Below are 24702 nucleotides of genomic sequence, written 5' to 3' on the forward strand. Positions count from 1 at the left end.
ATTGGCAAAGCCAATAGCTCACACATAGCGAGACCTACTGGCTTTGCTAATGCTTGCTTTTATTACTTTGGAACTTTTAATGCCTACTGCAGTTTTATAAAAAAAAATAAAAGATTTCCAGAGGCCAACCCAATTGGATTTGCCAGTGCTGGTTCCATCTGTTCCCATATTTCATTCAAGGACCCTTAGATGGACTGTGATACATAGCAGCCATCAGTGGCCAGCTGGCCATGGACTCCAGAGATAAGGAATCCTGTTTGGTAAGTAATTAAAGGGTAGACATTTTAAGGCTATTGGGTTGGCATACTTTTTATTTAGGGGAGCCTCATTTTAGACATGAGCATTCTTCATACGAAAGGGGCTAGATTGAAGTATAGTCCGGTTATCAGTATGCCTTCCTCAAAAGCTTGTGTTAGTGGCATTACCAGAGAGCTTCCAAATATCACTGAGTCTACCCGAATAATCGCCCATTTCTTAATCTCAATCTTAGGGCTGGCTCAAAGTTAAACTGAATTCTACAACCCAGCTCTAGGTGTTTGGTTCTTGGACCCAAAGCAGGTAGATTCTTTTGTTTTTGATGTGTACTATATTTTAATTGTAGCGTTTAATTTCAAGGTTATTAAAGTCCTTTCCATTTCAGAAGGTAAAGTACGGACTAGACATTGAATTTAACGTGTTCTACTTTGTTATACCGCACTCTGAGCTTCTACGCCTCTCAACTTCCTGGTGTAAGATTGGTCTACTCGTCTTCGCTACCCTGAGATATGTGACTTTGGGAACTCTGCTGGCTATCTGATTTGGAAAGCAACAGTACTGTGGCCCCAGAACACTAATGGTAGCCTACAGCATCACTAAGTCCCAGGCACGTGTATCTTCAGGCACACCCATGATCAGCTAAAAGTACTGTGTAGGCCTCACAGGCACCAGAGAAAGAAAATGGACAAGGTGTATTAGCACTGGTTATTCTAGACATGGCAAAATCTTTCACCCTTCCAATTATGTTTTTCAAGAACACCCGAAGAAGTATATTTAATTTTTTTAAAATAATGGTTAGGCCACTACATCTCACTTAACTATGCACCTATGCACAACCAGTGAACACAGTGACTCATACAGGCAAACAAAGAAAATAAATAAATCTATGCAGGCAAAGAGGAAGTGGAGATGGAGGACATTGTACCAATGGAAGCAAAGAGGAAGCGGGATGGAGGGCATTGTACCAACGGAGGCAAAGAGGAAGCAGGAATGGAGGGCATTGTACCAATGGAAGCAGACCACCAGAGTGGTTCTTTACAAGATACAGAGTTCACTGCACTCTGTGCATAGATTCTTACCAGCAGCTTGGTCTGAATAATGCGCCCATCTGATAATTCAATTTGGACCCAGGGGCTGGACTCGCTGGTATGGTAGGGGAGAGGCCAAGTGTATCCAACAGCCCGGCACCTGTAGGACACTTCAATATGATCTGTAAGAGGGGGGGGAAGACCATTAAAGTTCTGACATTATACGCCAAACACAGCACAGGCCACAAAAAATATATATTGCCCAAGTCATCAGCGGCGTTATTTATCAGCCTTACAGTCAGCAGAATTCAAATTACAAGCCTTTACAGCCAGCGGTATGAGTTTGCACTTATGGTCTTTGTCGTGGACGCTCTAAAGTGTACATCATCTTACAATCAACAGCCCAAGAGTTTACGGACCCTTGAAGTGAGCAGCAAAAGAGTTCACGGCTACAGGACTACATTGCAAACAGTACCTTTGAAAGGATGTGGCCTAACAGCTAGAGCGGTCGACCTCGAAGCTGGGGATCTTGTTTCGAGTCTCGGTGGCAAACTCAACATCCTGTGGTTCTGGGCGAATCACTTAATCTCCCCAGTGGCTAACAAAATAGAGGTGTCCTTGTGGACTGCAACTGGTGCTCATGTACAGCACTCCGATACCTCCAGGTGGATTTCGCACTATATAAAACTCCCACCCAAAAAAAAATACCATCATGGCCATTTACCTCCAGCCTCCAAAAATTCAAACCTCACCTCCACAGGGGGAGGCTACTGCACATCTAGCAACTCCCACTTGTCGCATTCAGCCTATCACAACCCACAGTTTGTCCTGAATCGGCCCCAGCCCATTCCTCTATTTCCTCCCATCTAACTAACCTCCCCATCCCACAACTCATTAATTTAAACTCCCTTTACTCTTATCTCAACCGATCAGTCCCTCCCCCCCAGACGACGCATTCTCTTTTGCTGTCAGAACGCACCTTCCATCTCCAACTACTGGACATATACACCCTTTCACCCACTCTACCCCCACGTAGCCCTTTGCAGCCAATCACACCACTCTTCAGTCTCATTCGCCAATGGCCATCCATTTTACAGTCGAAGGGTCCTTTTACCTGCCAACGAATCCAGCTGCCGGTTGAGAGCCGCCACAATAATATCGTTTTCCACAATGTAACCCATGTCTTCCAACTCATCTGTGTCAAAGGTGATCAAGGCATCCGAGCAGGCGTCCCACACCTTGGGGCAAGTGAGAGAACATTAGAGCAGGTGAATGGCGTGCTTATATGGTAGGCAGGAGAAAGCGAAGCACATGTAGGCAGGTGAACGCCTGGCTGGAAGGTGACACTTTAGCACAGAAAGGGATGAGCATAAGAGGGAGTGGGGTGGGGGTCATCCGAAGACAGAGGGAGCACGCATATAGCACGTGATCATCTGGCAAGCAGAAGAAAGAAAACAAGGTGCTTCATTTTGAGCCGGTGGTCTCCGGCGCTCAGCACCGGTAGTTAATCAACGCCGGCGCCTTTCATGAGCACCATTTAAGGGCACATTCATTTATGGGGAGATTAAGTGATTTGCTCAGAATCACAGGATGTTTAGCCGACGTCGAGACTCAAACCAGACTTTCTCGGTTGACAGTTGGTTCTATTGTGGGTAGCACTAACAGGAAAATGGACTGGTTCAAGTTGCCTCCCGACGAGAGCCCTGGTACGGATTTCTTTTACACCACTGCGTGTGAGCCCACAGAGCAGACAGGTAATAACCATTTGATAACATAAAATATGGGACTACGCTGTATGCAGGAGAGAACCCTGGCGCACAGGGAGGGAGCAAAGACACAGCAGACAGGAAAACTCAAGAGAATTGAAAGAGAGCAGTACAGCATTCAAACAGCTGAAAACATTACAGCATTCCTTATGGTCTATTACAGCGAAGAGGCAGGGAACAAGAACACTGAAGACATTAGAGAACTTAAAAGGATCAACAAGCATACCGACGTGACTAGAGACAAGATACACAGGAGAGAACATTAAAGCACTAGGAACAAATGAGCACAAGGCAGACCGAAAAGATAAGACGACGGCAGGGGCGGAGAGTAAACTGGGACACACAAGTAAATAATTGAGCCCAAAAAACAAACAAACAATTGTAAATCAAGACAGAAGAACTTACAGTACTACAAAAACGAAGGCCAGTGTCACTTGCAGAAAAAACGTGCAGATAAGGCAACATAATGCCAGGTTTTATTAAGAAAGGATCTAGGCTGTGCATAAGGACAGGTGCCAGGGCAGTACTGACACAGGGCAGTGGTGGTGGTGAAGTTAAGGCATCAACAGTATTAAAAGTGAAGTGGTAAGCATCGGGATTATTACCCGCACGTTGAGACATGGACACTCAACTACACATGCGGGCAGAGTGCATTAATGAGACTGGTTGAGTTGGGCATGGAAAAGATTCTGCCTCAGTCACGCAGCTCACCTGCATTCGCCTGAAGGTTTTATATCTCATATTGCAGATGTGATCCCAAGCACCGAAACCTACAATCAAAAGAGAGAAACAAAATGTATCATTGTGAACCCTGTTCTTCCCATTGCCCTGGGGTCAGGACTTCCCTTTTCGGACTCACATACGTAGGTGCTTTCGGAGTATATGAAAAACACTTTTAAATGTGGCTTCTGAAAGTCAAAGGCATGCTGTAGGAGCAGCAAAACAATGAGCAACAGTGCGTTCTGAACGTGCCCCAACGCAACCATCCATCCATTCATTCATTCATCCAAGCTGTAACAGTGTCCATTAAGTAGATTTTTTTATAGGAAATTAAGCCATACTCGAATAGGAAGAATTTAACGAAGATTTAAATCCTAAATCATATTGAGGAGGAGACAGTGTTTTAATATCACTGTTCAAGTACATAATGATATTCAACATCAATGCTCAAATGCAAGCAGAATCCACGGTCACATGTTACCACGCAAGGGCAGTGACCATTGAAGTGTACAGCTGTCCAGATACCCCACGTCATGTCACACCATCAGCCACTCCTTTCTATGTAGAGCAATTTCGAGGAGCAAGTGGGGTTAGATGTCCTGCACGTTCAAGTCGTTCAATCGCTATGTATGAGCGAGTGAATGTTGCGTAGGTGCCAGTCCACCAGGACGCAGATGTAATGTTTTTTTTTACATCAACAGGTAGCAGGTCCAATCAACTTTCAATTTGATTATTAGGATTGTATACTGATCATATTAGGTCCCCCCCAATACTGTTACTTTCTCTCCCAATGTGTTCAAATGTAGTGGTAGGTGAAGAATTGCACTTTTATGGTTGTTTTCAAAACATATTGATTCTAGAAGAAACCCTGGAGTGACCACTAACATAAAAGACCCTATGATCACCTATATGGTCCACCAACTGGACATACGGACGCAGACTTTGCACCCTTCTTTGATGGGTTATGCTTACCGAAGCTCACCCAACAGCAGCGTGACGAACTGGCGTGGCCAATAACAGGCGTGGAAATCCGACAGGCGATTAAAGCTTTACCACGTAATAAGACCCCCTGGGAATGATGGCCTGCCGGTTGAATTTTACGTGGTATATGCGGACACCTCATTTACAGTGCATATATCGCGAGTCGTTGGAAGCAGGTGGGCTCCCCACTACTACACTGCCAGTGCTAGTGGTTTCCTTATTGAAGCCTGGGAGGGATGGATTGAACCTTTCGAGCTATAGACCTTTATCACTCCTTAACACGGACTATAACATCTTGAGTAAGTTGTTGGCTAACAGACTCTGTCAGTTTATCCCCAAACTAATACACACTGATCAATGTGGGTTTGTACCTGGTAGGAACACGGCACTTAACATCAGACACCTACACCAAATTATGGTGGGCACATTCGGCACAGGAACTAAAGAAGGTTGCGTATCACTTGATTTGCGGCAGGCATTCGACTTGTTACATTGGGACTATATGTTCTATGCCCTTGCACGATTTAGTATACCAGACTAGTATATCGCATGGGTGCGCTTACTATACACGAACCCCATTGCACGGGCACGCACGGGTCAGCATATCTTGCGGCAATATACAGTGGCTCGGGGTACCAGACAGGGATGCCCCTTGTCGCCGTTGTTTATCCTGGCGCTGGAACCCCTTCTGCATAGACTCCGTTCTTTCTCAAGTTGTAGGGGGATAACGCGAGGTCATACGTCTCACACTGTTTCAGCTTACGCAGATGACCTCATTCTTTATATCAAAGACATGGATACGAACCCTCATCCAATGCCCTCCACCTTTGCGTCATTCCAAGAACTATCTGTCCTGGCTATTAATGCTGCCAAGTCATATGCCTATTTTTTTGATAGCTCTGTGGGGAGCGGTCAGTTTACGTTCGGCCCCTGGACCTTTCACATAGCGCCTGATACTTTTAGATATCTCGGAATACAGATCTACCGAGATGCTGCGGATCTCATGAATGGCAATTTGATGCGCGCAGTTGCTGCTCTCAAATCTCAGATCCACTTCTGGATCTCGCTGCCCCTGTCAGTGGCGGGCCGGGTAGCCATAACTAAAATGGTGCTGTTGCCGAGGCCGCTTTATTATTTCACCAACTTGCCTATACTTGTACCCACAGGGATTTTTAAATTATTGAACTCTTTATTGATAGAGCTAGTTTAGGGCATGGGACGCAGACGTATCAGCCTGGCGGAACTACGATTAAACACGAAACGGGGGGTGGGGGGGAGGTAATTTACAAGGGTTGGATATGTCACAACGAGATTAGGGACAAGGGGGTCATCCACTGGCTCTTGCTGCCTCCGGCCTTACTACCGACATCGACACCCCACTTGCTACGGATAGCCATTACATACTGGAGGAGCGCAGTGAGGTACACTGGACGGACACCACCATTTGATCACACCATTCCGCTGCTAGGTGTCCCCACACGAACGGGACTAGTCACTAACCGTGCTTTGCAGGCGTGGACTGATGCGAGCATTACCACGATGGGAGAGTTCTTTTTTGAGGGTATATTAATGACACATGAATCATTCACACGCGAGCATAGTGCCCCGATACATTTTTCCTACTAAATGCACATATATCCAGATATATACGCACTACATGGTCACCAGAGGGGACTGAGCCTACCACAAACACGCTACTTACCATGCAATACCTAATGGGGCACGCCTGACAAAATGGTTGACTGGCGGGATTCGGGCCGAAACAGCAATCTCACTGCGACCATTGCACGACAAATGGGAAGGGGATGTAGGCCGCGAAATTACAGACAAGGAATGGGATGCTATACTGGGTTACCCTAAAAATGTATCTCGTAACCCTAAATTTAAGTTTATTCAATTGATGTTACTCCACAGAGCCTATTTGACCCCGCACAGACTGTGCGCTATATTTCCGGGGCAAGTAATATATGCCCGCGATGCTGCGCAGCCAACACCGGGCTGATACACATGGTATGGGACTGCCCGAGACTGGGACATTACTGGACGACAGTATGCAAGATAATGACAGATATTGCCCCGGTGCGTCACGACAACACATTGGAATACTGTATACTGGGACTAGGGCCCCGTGGGAGGAAGGGAAATCCTATTTATCGGTTTGCTAATCTTGCACTCCTTCTAGCTAAAAGAACCATAACCACACGGTGGAAGGCCGCTAGGGCTCCATCTCTACAGGATTGGCATACGGAAGTAGTATGATGGGGTAAGGCGGAAGGGGATTAACTAAAAAGAGAGGAGTATAGAGGCCTACGAAAAACACCTATAGAGGAGTTGGAATGCAATATTGGAGGAATATGCGGCGATAGAAATATTATCCTACTGAGGGGTCACGCTACCATTTGTTGAGGTCTTGGCCCACTGTCACAGCTCGCACAGGCTCCTTGCAGTGCCAGGGGGGTCTATTCATTATAGCAGGAATGCATGGTACACCTAAGACTGACTGTGGAACTGAGACACACGCAGAATCAAGAATTAGACATCTGAATGTGCTACCATTGGCAATTGCTGGCCGAGCTTGTGGGGAGGGGGAGGGTTGGGTAAGTTTTGTTAGGGTGGTATAGCTGTAATAGGACATGATAGATTTGATTAACCACAATATGTTATGCTGGACTTCTGATGTAGGCGAGAGTGCTGTAAGTTAAACGAAATGTTTTGCTGTTAGGGACTCATTCTACGGTATTAGGACTATTGCGCAATGGCATCTAGGGACTCTCCTAGACCCTCTGCAATGTGAATGTGAGCTCTTCTAACTTTGGTGTAACCATATGTAACTATGCCATGTACCAGTACGTCCATATCTCGCATTACAATGTCTGGATAATTGCTGTGAAAAATAAATAAATATTTTTTTTTTTAAAAAACAAACAAAAAAAAAACATAAAAGACCCTCACTCCTACGTACAAATTAGAGGAAAATTCTTTCCAAGCTTAAACAGGGTCCTGACTGCCTGCTGAATCTTTGACACGCAGCAGTCTGACATCCCTTGCGGGCTGTCATCTCGACGCAGAGACGGGGGTCCTTCGTTCTCAACCATCAGGTGAGGGGGGCTGGTTCGTCCCTAGGGTTTTCTTGGCTACACACATATACATGCCACACATACAGATCTAGGCTAGGTACATTTAGGCAAATTACTTAGAGCGCGCAATTTAGGAATATGCTAGTGCTACTGTTTTTATCTGAACTGCTTCTGCTCATCTTATTAGCACTAAGGTAGAAATGTTTCTACTATTTACTATATTGGTACCAGCAATCTCTTTTGTATGCTGTCTCTTTATTGTCGCAGCACATATGTTTTACACAAGGCTGTCGCTGGACCAATAAATACCTATTAAAAAAAAGTTCTAATCACCGTCCTGTGTGTTTTCCGAGAGTAAGCAAGCACGAGTGTCTGAGCGATGCGTACTGCACTGTTTTCCACAATCCCTGAGGAATCAGGGTTGTCATGTTCAGTGGTTGTCAGGGACTACATACACCACTGTAGAATACAGGGGGGTGGTAGTGGCACTGTAGAGCTAGCTGGTCTAACGGCGGACTTATCCTGTGGGGGTGTCCAGAAGCAGACGTGACATCAAGTCCTCAGTTTAGGTGATCCAAAACGCTCAGGTCTTGGGGGACTCCTAGGGAACTACACGATAAGGGTGGAAGTTCATCATGTTCTGATCGAGAGACCACAATATTGATGTAGAGGAATGTTCTACTGTGTATTGATACTGTATTGAACATTCAAATGTTCTATATAACTAGAACCCATGGGTATGATTTAAGACTGTCTCTTGTTTAGAATAATAAAGCACTTTACACAACATTTTGTTTATCGTATACAGGTTGAAACTTAAATCTTACAGATTTGATTCAGTACAAAATGAGCTATTGTTACTAAAATCCAGCACGTTTAAAAGGTGTTTTAAACTAAAAAAAAACCACCATCTCTCCTTTATGGATCTCAAGCTTCAACAGCTAAGGGAAAGGTTTGCTTTTGCGAACGTAAAGGTGCATAAGATTTTTATGTATGGCCAGTTGCTTCTAGTTCATTGCGCTATATGGTTCAGTCCTTTTATTATATGCCTAAAGATGCGATTAGGGATTATCTGAAAGTTGGCCTAATAATCTGGCCCCCTTTGCAACTACGCACAACCAACAATTACCAAGGTGAGCAACTTTTGTTCCTACCAACTATTGCAGCTCAAGATGGGTCCCTCCACATCTATAATCTACAAGCGCATCAGTGGCCCGACATGTTTAAGTGAGATAAAACAAGGCTCAGAAAAACAACTAGGTTTAGCATCCACGGACACAATGGGTTCCAGAGCAGCGTGCTACTCACCAAGAAAGTACTTCAACACCCCATTAGGGGTAACAAGCGCCATATAAATGCAAACCTTTTCTCCCTCTTCTATCCCTCCGCTATCCTTCTCAATCCAAATAACTGACGAATATCCACCACTCAAATTATTTTCATATTTCAATATACTAATTCACCACTAATCCTCCTTGGGTTCCGGAGTAGCGTGCTACTCATCAAACAAGTGCTTCGACGCCTCGTCAGGGGTAGTACGCGATATATAAATGTAATTACAATACAATGCAGGAGAATCCTGTGAAGAAAATGTCTAAGATAAGCTCCCCTGTGAAACCTGTCAACACTTAATAGATAACCTTCTGATAACAATGGTTGGATGAAAACACCAAAATTGAAATGTTGGCGGTGCAATTCTTGAAATGTGACCATTTCACATGTTGACTGATTGGCCTCTGGCACATGAGTTCTGGAATGAAGTTTCATTTTTTTTCCCAATCTGCTGTTCATCCACGCTAAGAGTAAATATTGTTAGGCTTTCTCTCACGATTTTGTTCAATGATGTCTCAGAGGCGAAAGCATCAAATCATTTTGAGACAAAAAAATCTAACTACTAAACTTTTATGATATCCAAATCTATGGTTCTCAAAAACAAGAAATCTACAATGAAAACATCAAATGGCTAGTGCAAATTTAATCAGCAGCACATTTGGATTTTTTGTATTGCTTTGTAAGCAAGCAAGACTTGTCCTTAGGTGTGAATTAGTTCCTGGCCACGTAAGACTACTTTCCTCTATTAATTCTAAGTTGATTTGACTACAACCACTGACCAGACCCATCTCCTAGTTGTCGATTAATAGGGCTGAAATGCTCATTTGATGTGCTCTTAATTACCTTTAAGTTTCTGAAGTGGTTATTTACGCAGTGGAACGTTCCAAGATCACCAACTACTAGATCTTTTTTCCAAGTTTAGTCTATTCATTTCAGCTACATTTTACTGAAAATCATGGTTTCATCCAACCTGAGAGTATGGTTCTTTCTACAAACAGTAAATAAGCACATTAAATCTGAATTACTTTCTTGATGGACTCATATTTTACTGGCGTGCATCTTCTTGGTAAGAAAGATTAATTGCTAAAGTCAGCTATATTGACTGCTAATGTTATATGCGTGCCAAGGTTGTTTCTTTGCGGTTGTTCAAGATATTTAATTTGATGAACTCTTGTAAATTCTTTCTTGCCTCTACAGAGATAGCCCTATTTGAATACTTGTCAAGAAACCCACATAGCAGTAGCGGATGCACTTTATAAACCTGCTTTTCATCTCATTTCAAATCAACTGTTGCTACTGAATTAATAAAGTCATTTTGTCAAGAACCTATCTAATCTGAGGCTTCTTTTGTATTGCATCCAGGTCATCACTAATAGCTTGTGGACCATCTTTTTTTTTTACAACACAATGAGTTATTATACTGGGTTTTAACACGCGCATGGAGAGGGGTGAGCTTTCTGAACGAGGTGAAGACTGTCTAGATCAAGACGTCAGTGTTGCTCCACTCCCAGACTGTAATGTGACAAAGGGAATGGGCAGAGATAGAGTATTGAAGTCCCATGAAGCAGAAGCATTATCAAAAGAATAAGTTACCTATATCTGGTCGATATTTTTTCTAACCACAGATTCTTGACCTTTTTAATATTCCCCAGGAGACCAGACTGGATCTGGAAACTTTTAAAGCAGTACGCCTGCACAGCGGTTGGTGATGTCGTGCGGTTCTGCACCAACGTCATTCTGCTCTGGAAGTGATGTGAGAACCTGCCACTCGAGTGTGCTTACTACAGTTGCTTTCTAGGCTGTCCACACCACCAAACGCAGAGCCCAACAGCTAATTGGATTTGACCAGTGTGTAGATCTCTATTTTTGGGACCATTATAGGTGGAAAAGAGCACAGTTCACAGAGCAGGGAGAATGGAAGGGTCAGTGAGGAATCAGCAGTTAGAAGTATCTATCAAAAGAACAAGTTACCTGCTCATTCCTCACCTGTGTACAGATACCAAAGCAGTACTTACAAGGTGATGGGTCTGTGAAGTGGTTCAAACCAAAAAGTCCAATTGGACCAAGCAAGCAAATGGCCATCTCAACAGACCTGGCTGTCCAGACAGTTGTGCTTTATGAACGTGTGGAGAAACACCCACATAGCAGCCTGGCAAATATCCAGAACTGGCACTTTGCATGCAAACGCAGTAGTACAAGACTTGGTCTGGTAGAATGAGCCCTCAGACCTCTGGGGCTGTTTCTTGGCTACTTCATTGTAAAATTTAAAAGAAGAGCACAATCCACCCAGAAACGGCCCTCTTCTGCACTGCCTAGCCCTTCTTCGCTCCAGCGAATCCAATACCCAGAAGATTGTTCATACAATGTTCTTTGGTACGATTAATGTGAAGGTCAAGAGCTCTTTTCGATTCCAGCTGGTGGATTCTCTACTTCTCCTTAGAGGGATGAGAACACCGGTAGGGTGAGATTTTGCCCGATGTGAAAAGGAGTTGGTATAGAACAATGAGGGGTGGGGGGGTGGGGGGACCAGAAAATCCACTGCACCCGGGTAAGGTACAGTACAAAAATAATGGTCACAGTTGGGATTGGTTTAACAAGAAAGTAAAAACATCACAATAACAATTCTATTCAATCAATCAATCATAGACATTTATAGAGCGCTCTACTCACCCGGAGGGTCTCAAGGCGCTGGGGGGGGGGGGGGGGGGGTGCTGCTACTGCCCGAACAGCCAGGTCTTGAGCTTCTTCCTGAAGGCGAGGTGGTCCTGGGTCAGGCGCAGGTCGGTCGGGAGGGAGTTCCAGGTCTTGGCGGCCTGGTAGGAGAAGGATCTTCCTCCTGTTGTCGTTCTTCGGATGCGGGGGACGGCGGCGAGGGCGTGGCTGGCTGATCGGAGGTGTCGTTTGGGAGCGTAGAAGTTGATGCGGTTGTTGAGGTAGCTCGGGCCTTGGTCGTGAAGAGCTTTGTGTGCGTGGGTGAGGAGACGGAAGGTGATTCTCTTGTTGACCGGGAGCCAGTGCAGGTCTCTTAGGTGTCCGGAGATGTGGCTGTGTCGTGGGATGTCGAGGATGAGTCTGGCTGAGGCGTTCTGGATCCGTTGGAGTCTCTTCTGGAGCTTGGCGGTGGTTCCGGCGTAGAGGGCGTTGCCGTAGTCCAGTCGGCTGGTGACGAGTGCCTGGGTGACATTCTTCCTGGTCTCGGTGGGGATCCACCGGAAGATCTTCCGTAGCATGCGCAGGGTGTTGAAGCATGACGAGGAGACGGCGTTGACTTGCTTGGTCATGGAGAGGGAGGAGTCCAGGATGAAGCCCAGGTTGCGTGCGTGGTCTGTCGGTTTGGGTGCGGTGCCCAGGGCGGGGGGCCACCAGGAGTCGTCCCAGGCGGAGGGCGAGGATCCCAGGATGAGGACTTCCGTCTTGTCCGAGTTCAGCTTCAGGCGGCTGGTCGACATCCACTCGGCTACCTCTTTCATTCCTTCGTGAAGGTTGGCTCTGGCGGCGGCGGGGTCGTTGGTCAGGGAGAGGATCAGCTGGGTATCGTCGGCGTAGGAGATGATGTTGAGGTTGTGTTGGCGTGCGATGGCCGCGAGGGGGCTCATGTAGATGTTGAAGAGGGTTGGGCTCAGCGAGGATCCTTGAGGGACGCCGCAGATGACTTTGGTGGCCTCTGACTTGTACGGTGGTAGACGGACTCTCTGTGTTCTTCCGTCGAGGAAGGAGATGATCCATTCCAGTGCCTTCTCCTGGATTCCGACGTTGCGGAGGCGCTGCACTAGGGTGCGTTGGCAGACGGTGTCGAAGGCCGCGGAGAGGTCTAGGAGGATGAGGGCCGCTGTTTCTCCGTTGTCCATCAGGGTTCGGATGTCATCGGTGGCAGCGATGAGGGCGGTCTCGGTGCTGTGGTTGGCTCGGAAGCCAGACTGTGAGGGGTCGAGGGATCCGTTCGTCTCGAGGAAGGCGGCCAGTTGCTTGTTGACGGTCTTCTCGATGACTTTGGCTGGGAACGGGAGCAGCGAGATGGGGCGGTAATTCTTGAGTTCGGTGGGGTCCGCTGTTGGTTTCTTGAGTAGAGCGCTGAGTTCGGCATGCTTCCAGCTCTCAGGGAAGGTGGCGGTGGTGAAGGAGGTGTTGATGATGTCCCGCAGGTGGGGTGCGATGACGGCGTCGGCTTTGTTGAAGACGTGGTGAGGGCAGGGGTCGGTCGGAGATCCGGAGTGGATGGAGTTCATCATGCGGACGGTTTCTTCGGTGCAGATCGGGGTCCAGGCGCGGCGGGTGGAGGTGGGGGGCGGTGGTTCGGTCGGGTTGGACGTGGCGTTCGTCGGTAGGGTGTTGAAGCTGTTGTGTATGTCCGCGATCTTGTTGTGGAAGTAGGAGGCGAGGGAGTTGCAGAGTTCTTGCGATGGGGTGGTGTCGTTGTTTCCGGCGTTGGGGTTGGAGAGCTCTTTCACGATGTTGAAGAGTTCCTTGCTGTTGTGTGCGTTGTTATCCAACCGGTCCTTGAATGCAGTTTTCTTGGTGTCGCGGATCAGTTGGTGATGCTTCCGGGTGGCAAGCTTGAGGGTGGTCATGTTGTCCGGGGTTGGCTCCCTTCTCCAGGCTTTCTCGAGGGCTCGGCAGTTCTTCTTGGAGCTCTTGAGTTCGTCGGTGAACCATGGGGCCTTCTTGCTGCCGGATCTGCTGGGCGGGGTCCTCAGTGGGGCGAGTTCGTCCGCGCAGTTGCTGATCCACTTCGTGAGGTTGTCGGCGGCCTGGCTGGGGTTCGCTGAGCTGGCGGGAGGGTGCTGGCTCAGGGAAGCGGCGAGCTGGTCGGCTGTGATCTTGCTCCAGCTTCTGCGGGCGACCGGTTGCTGGTGGTGGTGGGTCGTCGTTCTTTTGAAGGTGAAGTGGACGCAGCTGTGGTCCGTCCAGTGGAGTCCTGTGGCGTGGCTGAAGGCGATGTCTTTGCTGGAGGAGAAGACGGCGTCGAGTGTGTGTCCGGCGAGGTGGGTGGGGGCGGTCACCAGTTGCTTGAGTCCGAGGTTGGCGAGGTTGTCGAGCAGGGTGGTGGTGTTGTGGTCGTTGTTGTTCTCCAGGTGGAAGTTGAGGTCCCCCAGGAGGATGTAGTCAGCAGAGGGGAGGGCATGCGGGCTGACGAAGTCGGCGATGTCTTCGCTGAATTGTGTGCGTGGTCCCGGGGGTCGGTAGATCAGGGTGCCTCTGAGGGTGGTCTTCGGGTCGGTGTGGATCCGGAAGTGTAGGTGTTCGGCGGTAGTCAGGATGTCGTCGGTGTAGGTCGTGATGCGGATGGTGTTCCTGTGGATGATGGCGATGCCTCCTCCTATCTGGTTGGCGGTGCGGTCCCTCCGGGTGATCTTGTAGCCCTCTGGGATGGCGATGGCGATGTCGGGCGCTGAAGAGGCGTTCATCCAGGTCTCCGTGAGGAAGGCAACGTCAGGAGCAGTGGTGTCGATGAGGTTCCAGAGTTCGATGGCGTGTCTGTGGACTGAGCGGGTGTTGAGCAGGATGCACTTGAGGTGGTTGCTGCTGGTGTTCGGCTTGGCGGGTGCTGGTGTGGGGCGGGTCCGGATGCAGGTGAACTTGCAGGTGCGGCAGCTGAAGGGTCCGTGGGTGCGTCTCGGGGTGGCACGGTAGCATCCCGGGACTCGTCCGTCGTTGAGTGCGATGAGGGTGGCGGCGTCGTAGGTCCGGCGGGGGCCAGGGGTCCTGGCACTGGGTGTGGTCCAGGCGCGGATGGGCGTAGACGGGCTTACCTTTGGCGCACCTTCGGCGCTCATTCGGTGCTCCCGCTGCGCGCGTCCGCTGCGCGGTCGCTGAGGGGGCGTCATAAGAAGGGAGCGGGGAGGGCGGGTCAGCTGGGAGGCGGGGAGCGCGTGGTCCTATCAGCAGGCGTGGGGGCGGGGTCGCGGCAAAAACCGGCGCGAAAATCGGCGTCGGGCGGCCCTGCGGCGGCTGGGGCGCCGGGCTGGATCGGCGATCGAGGCGGGCGGCCTTGCAGCGGCTGGGGCGCCGGGCTGGAGGCGTCAGCAGGTGGCAGGTAGGCAGCTGGAAGGAGACAGGCAGCAGGCAGTGGGCGTGGGGGCAACCAGGCCGAGGGCACAGTGGTCGCTGTGGAACCTGGGTCGGGGTCCCCTTAAGAAGGGAGCCGGGAGGGCGGGTCAGCTGGGAGGCGGGGAGCGCGTGGTCCTATCAGCAGGCGTGGGGGCGGGGTCGCGGCAAAAACCGGCGCGAAAATCGGCGTCGGGCGGCCCTGCGGCGGCTGGGGCGCCGGGCTGGATCGGCGATCGAGGCGGGCGGCCTTGCAGCGGCTGGGGCGCCGGGCTGGAGGCGTCAGCAGGTGGCAGGTAGGCAGCTGGAAGGAGACAGGCAGCAGGCAGTGGGCGTGGGGGCAACCAGGCCGAGGGCACAGTGGTCGCTATTAAATGCAATGTATTCATAATCATAATATGCTTGTATGTTCAGAGGACAGCACAATTGTCTTTACATTTCTAAAATCGGTGCTCCAGAAAAGGGAAAGGAGAGAGTGCTCAGGAGGAAATGTGCGCTTGTGAGGGTTGTGGAAAAGGAAAGGCGATGTGCAATATATACATCATAGACTTATGAAACCTATCCAGCCACATGAAGACGAATTATAAAAGAAAACATAGCATCCCTATGACACAGATAATTAATTTCTGTTGTCTGTGCTTGACAGAACAAGAAAGACCGTTGACGTTTCGACTCACCTTGTTGTGTGGGGGTTAATTAATCCTCCGCCTGGGGTCTTCATCAGGACAAAATGGAAACACCAATTAAGTCCAGCTAGATGAATCAGGCGGTAGTAATCAAAATGGTGGGCCGGTAGGCTCCTGCATCAGGGAGGCGAGTAGAGGGGACACACAATGAGTTTGTGGTAAATGGTTTATCAGGGTAAATCCTGCGGGACCCTCTGTGAGATCCAAGCTACTAAAATATGTTGAAAATGCGGAGTAAGTTAAAATCCAACGTAGCCTGTGGCCTTTTGGGAAACCTTGTGAGCCATCACTGGCAATGGATGGACAAAGTCTTCTCTATGTAGATGTGGATTTTACTGAAAAAACACTGGCCTACGACCTTGTGGCTGCCTTCGTGTGCCACAACGGTGAATAAATCAACTCTTTCCGTCTGCACAGTCCGAAGGAATCTGGAAACTGGCTACGTTGGATTTTAACGTAATCCGCGTTTTCAACATGTTTTGGTAGCTTGAATCAAGTAGGGCCCTTCCTAGGCAGTCTGGGGTGTACAGGCCACAGCAGATAGTAAATTCTGCTGCATCATGGCCACTCTGAATAGCATGTATAAGGACAGAACACAATTTGTTAGAACACCTGGTAACACTTGTGCAGCAGAGTCCCAAAGGGTGTGAGTATAACGCCTTAAGTGGTAGCTGGGACAGAACGTACTGCCAGACTTGGTCACAAAAACATGCATTTCTCAAAAGTTTCAATAGGCTATGATTTGCTGTCCAGAGATGTGGGAGGGTATGCATTCGGGTTTGCCCTGATCGTTGAGGTCTGCATGACTGTGTGTGGGACTTTAAGCCAGGATGTCCGGGTCACCAAGTGCGAGTCAGTGCGTACTGTCTGTTCACCAGCATTCCCGAACAACATTTTGCCCAAGCCTAGAGAAGCGTGTCTGAGGGCTTTAGTGAATGGAAGTGGGGTGTCACTATTTGTTTGCCCAGGCTGACGGCCCTTAGTGAGGACATTAGTCTTCACCTCCGAGGTAGGTAACTGGAGGTAGAGAACTGTGGTCGCTCCTTGCAAATAGCAGCTACAAGAGGCAATAATGTCTGTCCCTAGGGACAGGGCCAAAATATTAGCCCGTCGAGCTGCTTATAAAACCGCAATCAGGGACAGAAAGCAGCCTGTCAAGCAGGAGATGTGGGATAGTTTGGTTACAGCCACCTTAATGAAGGATACAGGAGGCTTTTGAAAAAACATCAATCTCCCTAATATTACTCAAGATTTGACTGAAGGCTTGGGGTCCAATATTAATGCTGAACACTGTGTTAATCACTTTAAAGCCATCTACTCTTATGAACACTGTGTTAATCACTTTAAAGCCATCTACTCTTATACAGGTGCTAGGTATTGCAATTTTTTCTTTTTAGAGTTTTATATAGCGCGAACTAGACCCGAGAAATCGGGTATCAGGGCGCTTTACATGAGCACCAGTTTCGTTACAGAAGGACACATTCATTTTTGTTAGGCACAGGGAGATTAATTGATTTGCCCTGAATCACAGGATGTTCAGCGTCATTACTGAGACTCGAACCCAGTTCCTCAGATTCGAGGTCGACCGCCCTAGCCGTAAGGCTACATCCTCTCCCCAATTTTCAAGATGTACCTCCACTTTTCCCACTCTCAATTAAATTTGAAACATTGAAGGTATGGGAGGCGATTAATGACAGCCCCACGAGGGAAGCACCTGTGTCTGACGGGGTACTAATGGACCTATAAAAGGAGAATGTGGCGTTTTGGGCACACGTTATTACAAATGTGGTCAACAAGGTTACTCTTATGGGATTCCGGAAGTCATGGCACACCGCTGTGATTATCCCTGTATATAAAAAAAGGTTGCAATAAAGACCCGCACTGCTACAGACCAATTTCGCTTTTGGACTCAATGGTTAAAGTTACAGGGCATATCGCAAGGAGTGGGCTAACACTAACAGAGTCATTTCCCCCATACAATATGGTTTCAGGGAAGGGCTTGGCACCATAAAGCAATGCCTTAACCTCCATCTGGTCATCGGCAAGTATACGCTTGCTAAAGGGTACTCGCTGTTCCTCTCCTTTATGGATTTAAGCAGTGCGTTTGACAGAGTTAACCTTAGTAATCTCTGGGAAATGCTTTCTGATTTAGGGCTTAACAAAGACCTGGTTGTTTTACTCCAGCCCTGACATTGTGGGGCATGAGCCTCTGTTAGATATGGGCCGGAAGGGGAATGTACTGACCTTTTAGAGCTGCAACAAGATGCCCGCCAGGGCTTTGTCCTGGCTCCTATCTTATTTTTACTTTAGAATAATGGCTTAAATGAACACCTACAAACCACGGGGAAGGACACACCCATGATCAGGTCGACTATAGTCCTGGTTCAGCTTTATGCAGATGATGCTGTGCGAATGTCGCACACCCCAAACAGTCAGATGTCCCTAATAAGCAGTTTGGTAACCTTGAGAGACGATTTGGATACAAATATATGGTGTGTGGCCCCAGAGCGGGGAAAGGTGGTTTGTTTTGGATTAAAGGCAGTCACATTGAACGGGTTTCCGATCTGCCATATATGGAGATTGTGTTTGATCAGAAATCCTCATGGTCGCTCTGTACAGCCAACCAGGGCCTACACTTTAACCACTCCCTGGGAGCACTGTTTGACTTTGCTAAGAGTGTGTGCAACAAACCAATCTTGCCCCTGCTAGAGGTCTTTAAGTGCAAATCTGTGCTGGTCTTAATATGCGTTGACGATGTCTGGGGTAAAGGGATGTTGCAATGATACAGGCAGAGAACAGTTTTGTCGGCGTCTCCTTGGCCTACCACCTTCGACTCTGCACTTTTTCCTCCATGAGGAGTTGGGTATTTCCTATGTGTCCGATTTGATCAAGGCGGCTTCTTTAGTGCTTTAGGTCTCTGTCTTGGCATATGAGTATTCCTCCCTTAACAGGGAAATTATTGCAGACTGTCTTAAAAGTGAGAAGGGTCTTGCCACTCTCTGGTTGAAATACGTGTGCTCGATGTCGAAAGCTATTGGCTGGAGAGAGGGGTTATCAGTTTACACTCACTAAAGATAATAACCCACGGGTCAAACAGCTCTTTATGGAGCATAGCCAGCAAACAAGAGCAGTAGAGGAAAGGCCCTTTGCAAGGTTATGCTGTTATTCCAACAACTACTAATCACAAGCAATACTTGATCTGGGTCTTGAGCCCTTGGGAAAGATCACTTCTAGCTAAGTTCTGACTAGGGACTAGAAGAGCCTTACTTTGCTTTTCCCTGGGCCAATACGATAATGGTACCGAGCCAGTCTGCCTATGTGTCGGGTCCTCTGTAAAATCCCTTGAACATTTAGTTTTGGGGGTTTTTGTAAATACTATGAACCACTAACTTGAACGTTTTTAAAGCCTGTTCTTGAATGGTATGGCGGATTTTGCTAAAGGAATCCTGCCATGTATTATTTATGTATCTTATCAAACATCCCGGTCTGTTTTAATGTTGGAAGTTTTTTTTTAAACTCAGCCCTTTCTAAACAGAAATCCTTGACTGTTTGATTTGTTGTTTTCAACAGGATTTATAATTTTTATTCTATTTTACTTGAATGTTGGCGAGTTTATGTCTGATGCTTTTTGATTATTTTTAGATGTTCGAATAAAAGCTATTTTGAATCTAATAATTTTTTTAATATAGGGAAAGCAATTCCAAGATGATCGCCGATGCAAGTGCACGCATAGTGACACATCAACAGCCACTTTGGCACTTTTTATTGAACATTTGAACATGGAAAACAACCATTTTAGAACAGTAAAACTAAGACAGCATTGGCAAAGCCAACAGGGCTGGCGTTGGTGTTATAATGCATGCAGAGTCACTGGGAATAAAAAAAACGTAGGCTCAGAAAATGAGGTAGGTTGCATAGAGATATGGCACGAACAGTCTGTATATTTGCACGTCAGTATCTCTTGCAGCAGTACATTAAAGAGAGGACTACTGTTTTTTCCAATGCTTGTTTTAAAGTATTATTGTGGGTGAACTCCCACATTCACAAACACTCCTGAAGGCAGACTCACTTGCTTTATTCAGGTGAATTACGCCCTTTCGCTTTTTGTGTTCACCACCCAACACAGAATAAAGGTAAAGCCAGAAAGAAGTAAAAGAAGAACACTGTATTAACAAATAAAAAGGAGGACATAACCAAGAAATTAAAAAGAAGATTGACAAAGTAGTTAAGTGTGATACTCTAATGAGCTGTGAAAAGGGCACTAGAAAAAGAGGGAACCAGAGAGGGAATAAGATAAAGGAAAGGCAGAAACAGTTATGAAATCAGCTGCCGACATCTTGCTAACCCAACCACAGGTTTGGGACCTTATTGTGTAAATCACTGGCTTAGAACCTGCTGCAGGGATGGTGTACAACGTGCTGGGTACAGAACAGGATCCTGGTAAAATTGTTGAGCCTTAATATAGCTGCAAAATAGATATCCAAGTAAGTTGCTGGACATAATCTGAGCCTTAGTAAGAGGAATGAGTGGTTTCATCGGACTGCTGCAGAGGATGTGTCTGTGTACATGAGTCACGGATTCAAATCATCAGATTGAATGCTGGTTAAATTCCTCCTCATGGGTAATGTGCCTGGTATACAGTTAAGTGTGTACTCTGCATAGCAGCAACTCAATGTCTTAATGTGGTTTAGCACACATGTGCATATAAACCACAAGTCAAAGTGTCAAATCCCAAAACCAGTTTAGTGGTTTAACTTCAACTCAGAGAAGTAGCCAATCTCTTCCTTATATGCTTGTTTCTTGGTAAGAAAGGAACTTCGTTTAATGCTCCTGCAGTACAAATCAGTGCCTAACCTTCAGGGACAAATTAGCAGTGGAACATTCCAGAGGTCTGGTGAAATAAATACTAGGGAGGGCATCTAATTTTAAATACACTGCATGTGGTGAGTGGTGGGGGCAGGACGACGAATGCAATTAAAGTGATGAAAGCTCAGACAATAAAAACAGAAAAAGCCAATTAAAACACATGTGCTTTAACTAATCAGTTCTCCTTGGCAGAGTTTTTCCAAATACAGAGTGAAAACCAGGTCACAAACACCTACATCCCGAAGTGGTCTATCAAAATTCATCAGTTTCATACGCAGACATGTGCAAGTTGCAATTTGATATTTTCTTCTGCCTTCTTCTCTTGTGAATGCAAAGTAATAGCGATTGGAAGTAACAACCGGGCCTAGAGTGTTGATTCAGAGTCTCTACAACGGCCCCCCCACAGACGCCGGGGATGCCTGGTTTCACCTTGGAGATACCCAGAAAGGGACCATCTCACAGGGATAGCCAGGACAGGTTCCCCAGCGGTCTACAGCGCCGGGACGCCCCGTTGCTGGGGTAGCTGTGTGCTTTACAAGTCTACAACATTTAACATTTAACTGGGGGAGAGGATGTAGCCTAACGGCTAGAGCGAACAGCTTCAAAGATGGGGAACAGGGTTCGAGTGTGGGCAGCCACGCTCAACATCTGTGATTCTGGGCAAATCACTTAATGTCCCCGTACCTATCAAAACGAATATGTCTGTCTGTGACGCACCTGGTGCTCATGTAAAGCGCTCTGATACCTACGAGTCGAGTTCGCACTCAAACTCTTTAAAAAAATGACGCACTAAACGGGAGTATTTTATTTTTAAGAAAACCACATCTGAGAGGCGAAATTTGATTAGAGAGCCAGGCAACAGGTAATACTACTTCAAACCCATTCATCCAAGGCTGTAGTCTGTAAGAAACGTGTCAGTCAACAAGGAGCTGCCTTTTATTGCCTATGCTGTGTGTAGTGAGCACTGAACATACAGCTGCCTGCAATGCACTATTTAAGCAGCTGCAAGCTGCATGAAAATGTGCTGCCCTTTGTGTTGCACTGGCATTTAAATAGCGCTTAATTACCACTTGTGGTAATCAAAGCACTAAAGGCCTTTGCTCTTCCCTTTTGATACCCATTTTATCCCTTCAAAGGTTAACAGACTGCCGATTACCGATACAATTCCTCAAATAGATTTATTGTTCGAAGAAGGACAAAATGAACCTCGCGCATTCAGTGGCGGAGGTGGATTTCAGCGCCAAGCTATCAGTGGGAGAAGGTTTAATCAGTAGGAAACTAATGTCAATAAAAGTAATGTGTTTATACCTTTAGCCATAAAAACTGGGTCCAGATACCAGCCCTGGGAGCGGCGGCATGTGTATAGATTAATCATACAGGGTTCTCCGAAGTCAGTCCTGGACGGCCGGATCCATGCCAGATTGTTAAAATAACTACATTTATCTAAATGGGGATATCTTAAAAATCTGGCATGGATCCGGCACTCCAGGGCCAACCTTCGAGGACCCTGGATTACGAAATGGCAGTCGTAATGCAATCTCTTATAGACAGCAGCAGGTCTAATCATGCAATGAGTTGCTGCTGGTTCCGCTTATGAGTGGAGATTGACCGGCATCCTTCAATTCTCTGTCCACTATTTTCTCAGAACCACTGCACGCCCTACAGGTTTTTAGTGGCTGTATCCTGTGAAAACCTACAAATGAACAGCAAGAGCTGCGATGTGAGCTATTAAACAACCACATCGTGCTGTAGCACATGTCCATTGTGTGCAGAAGGTCTATTGCCTATGAAAATACGCACTATCGACTGCTTGTGCAAAACAAGCTTGATTTTCGTCCATTTATTAAGGTTTCACCTAGCAGACAGCGCCAGGTGTCCGATTTCCAAAGACCTTATGTGGGCTTACCAATAATTCACACTGGTTTATAGCCTGCCAATTGCTTATCATTAGTTGCCTTCATTGTCACTCGCATTTGCTGCTTCTTATTGGATGGCTTTCATTATCCAAGCTTGTCCATCTTGTGTTTGCCCCTCCCCTGGGACATAGCCTTTTTACCATCTCTGATTGGATGGCTTCTGTCCTTCCACAGACCACTTTTATGGAACTACTTTTTTCATTTTGCTTAAGCACTCTGTAGGACACCAACTCTTTATAGGATATACCCAAATGAGGTCTATTGTGCACAGAGTCTGGAAATTCACCGATGAGTGGACAGGGCTTGCTCTAGCAATCCCAAAGAGCTCTTCCAGAGGGCAGTGTGGTTGAGCAGCATTAGGCTTATCAGAGAGGAGTGCTATATATCAACAAATACACACAATATAGTCAATAAATGATGCACACGGCTCAATAAGGAGATCCGCACCAATTTTTAAAAATAACACGTATTGTTATATATGTTTAGGCACCAGAATCAATACTATTAGGTAAGTACGTTTTGCATGAGATATATTTTTGCATTTAGTCACTCGAGATGCTAGGGGGCACCAATGGTCCTCTTCTCCTCGGGCCAGAGCAGCCGGGTGAAGAGGAGACCCTCTAAGGTGTCGGGTTCCTTCATCCAGGAACATTCGCTGTTAAGGGGACCTGCACACCAGGGCTGCAGGAGGCTTCGGAGAGTTTACGAAGTGTGATACCCTGATATCTTAAATTTGCTATCGCCAAGATGGTCACTTCTGAAAAGTGGCATCCACCTCAGATTGCCCAGTTCAGGGGTGGTACTTGCCAGAGGGTGGGCACGCCTGTCTTGCCTTGGTAATTTTTCTACCTGTCCAGATGCGAAAGAGCCCTGGACAAAGGGGAACAGTTTCCTCTCCTGTGAGAGAAGCCAGGTTCGCAAACCAGAGGTGGTGGGCTCTTTGAAGCTCCCCTGCCTTGGAATGCTAATCCGCAGGTCATCCTGTGGACGGAGGTGCAAAACACCCTCTGCCCAAGCAGGCCTGTTTAAGGACTCCCAGAGAGCAAAGGCCCTCACCCTTGGGGTACAGATATCAGTCTCTGGCGGCAGGCTGGCAAAAACCAGTCAGTCAGCACACAAGTAGCTGGTAGGTTTTCAGGGGCCCTCTAAGGTGCCCTCTGTGTGTATGTATCAATAAATCCGTCACTGGCATCTGTGCAGGTTTATTAATACAAGATGTTTGATACCAATCTTCCCTATTTGCAGTGAAGGCATCATGAAGCTGAGGAACTCGTGTTTACCCGAGTCCAGCACATGTTTTAAAATGGCTTTCCTGTTCACTTGCGCTGGCAGTAAGGAACTGACTAGCACCGGGGCATATCTGCCCATTCAGTTATGCCCTCACATGGAGTATAGGGCACACTGCCTTAGGGCTGTAAGGGTGACTTACCTACACTGCATACCGTGCCTGCAGGCATGGCACACAAGCTGGGTGCCATGTTGTGTTTTCACTTTGGTCCACACCAAGAGACATAGCCTGCCTTAGCAGTTTTGCACGACATTAGTGAGGGGTTCTGTAGGGTGGCACAAATCGTGCTGCCACCCTGGGGGGCCCTCTTTAATACGTGAGGCACTAGGTACCTCTGCTATCAACTTATAGAGGGTACTAAAGGTATTGTCAATGGGGGCACAGTTGCACAGTTTTGGGGAAAGATCTGGCACCGGGGACCAAGTTAGCAGGAGCCCAGTGCACTTCCAGTCCAATTCACATTGTATGCCAGGCAAAAAGTGTGGGGTGACAATATAAAAAAGAGCACTTTCCTACACACTCCATGAGAGTGCATGTGTTTTCCATCTCTCTCGTGCTTCCCCCCCACCTAATATCTGCTCTCCGTTCCCCATGTTGTTCTACCTAGTGTGCTGTTCTTCACCTTTCCCTGCCTTATCCCTGTTGCTTCCCCCAATTGCTCCCTTATTACCCACCAACTTTTTTTTTTTAAATTATCATTTCTTTGCTGCCTGCCCATCGGCCTTAAAAAAAGCATTTTCTC

At 47.3% G+C, this 24702-nt stretch overlaps 1 protein-coding gene across 1 annotated transcript in view; it reads right to left on the bottom strand.

Moving 5' to 3' along the window:
• COQ6 (coenzyme Q6, monooxygenase) overlaps positions 1–24702 on the bottom strand; it is a 121801-nt gene that overhangs the window by 34405 nt on the left and 62694 nt on the right. The window contains exons 3-5 of the mRNA XM_085626782.1: positions 3761–3819; positions 2398–2521; positions 1335–1465 (exon numbers count right to left, since the gene is read on the bottom strand). Coding sequence (XP_085482908.1) covers positions 1335–1465; positions 2398–2521; positions 3761–3819 — 314 coding nt within the window. The remainder of the gene's footprint in view (positions 1–1334; positions 1466–2397; positions 2522–3760; positions 3820–24702) is intronic.

This window comes from Triturus cristatus, chromosome 9 (assembly GCF_964204655.1).
Source record: "Triturus cristatus chromosome 9, aTriCri1.1, whole genome shotgun sequence".
Classification (NCBI taxonomy): Eukaryota; Metazoa; Chordata; class Amphibia; order Caudata; family Salamandridae; genus Triturus; species Triturus cristatus.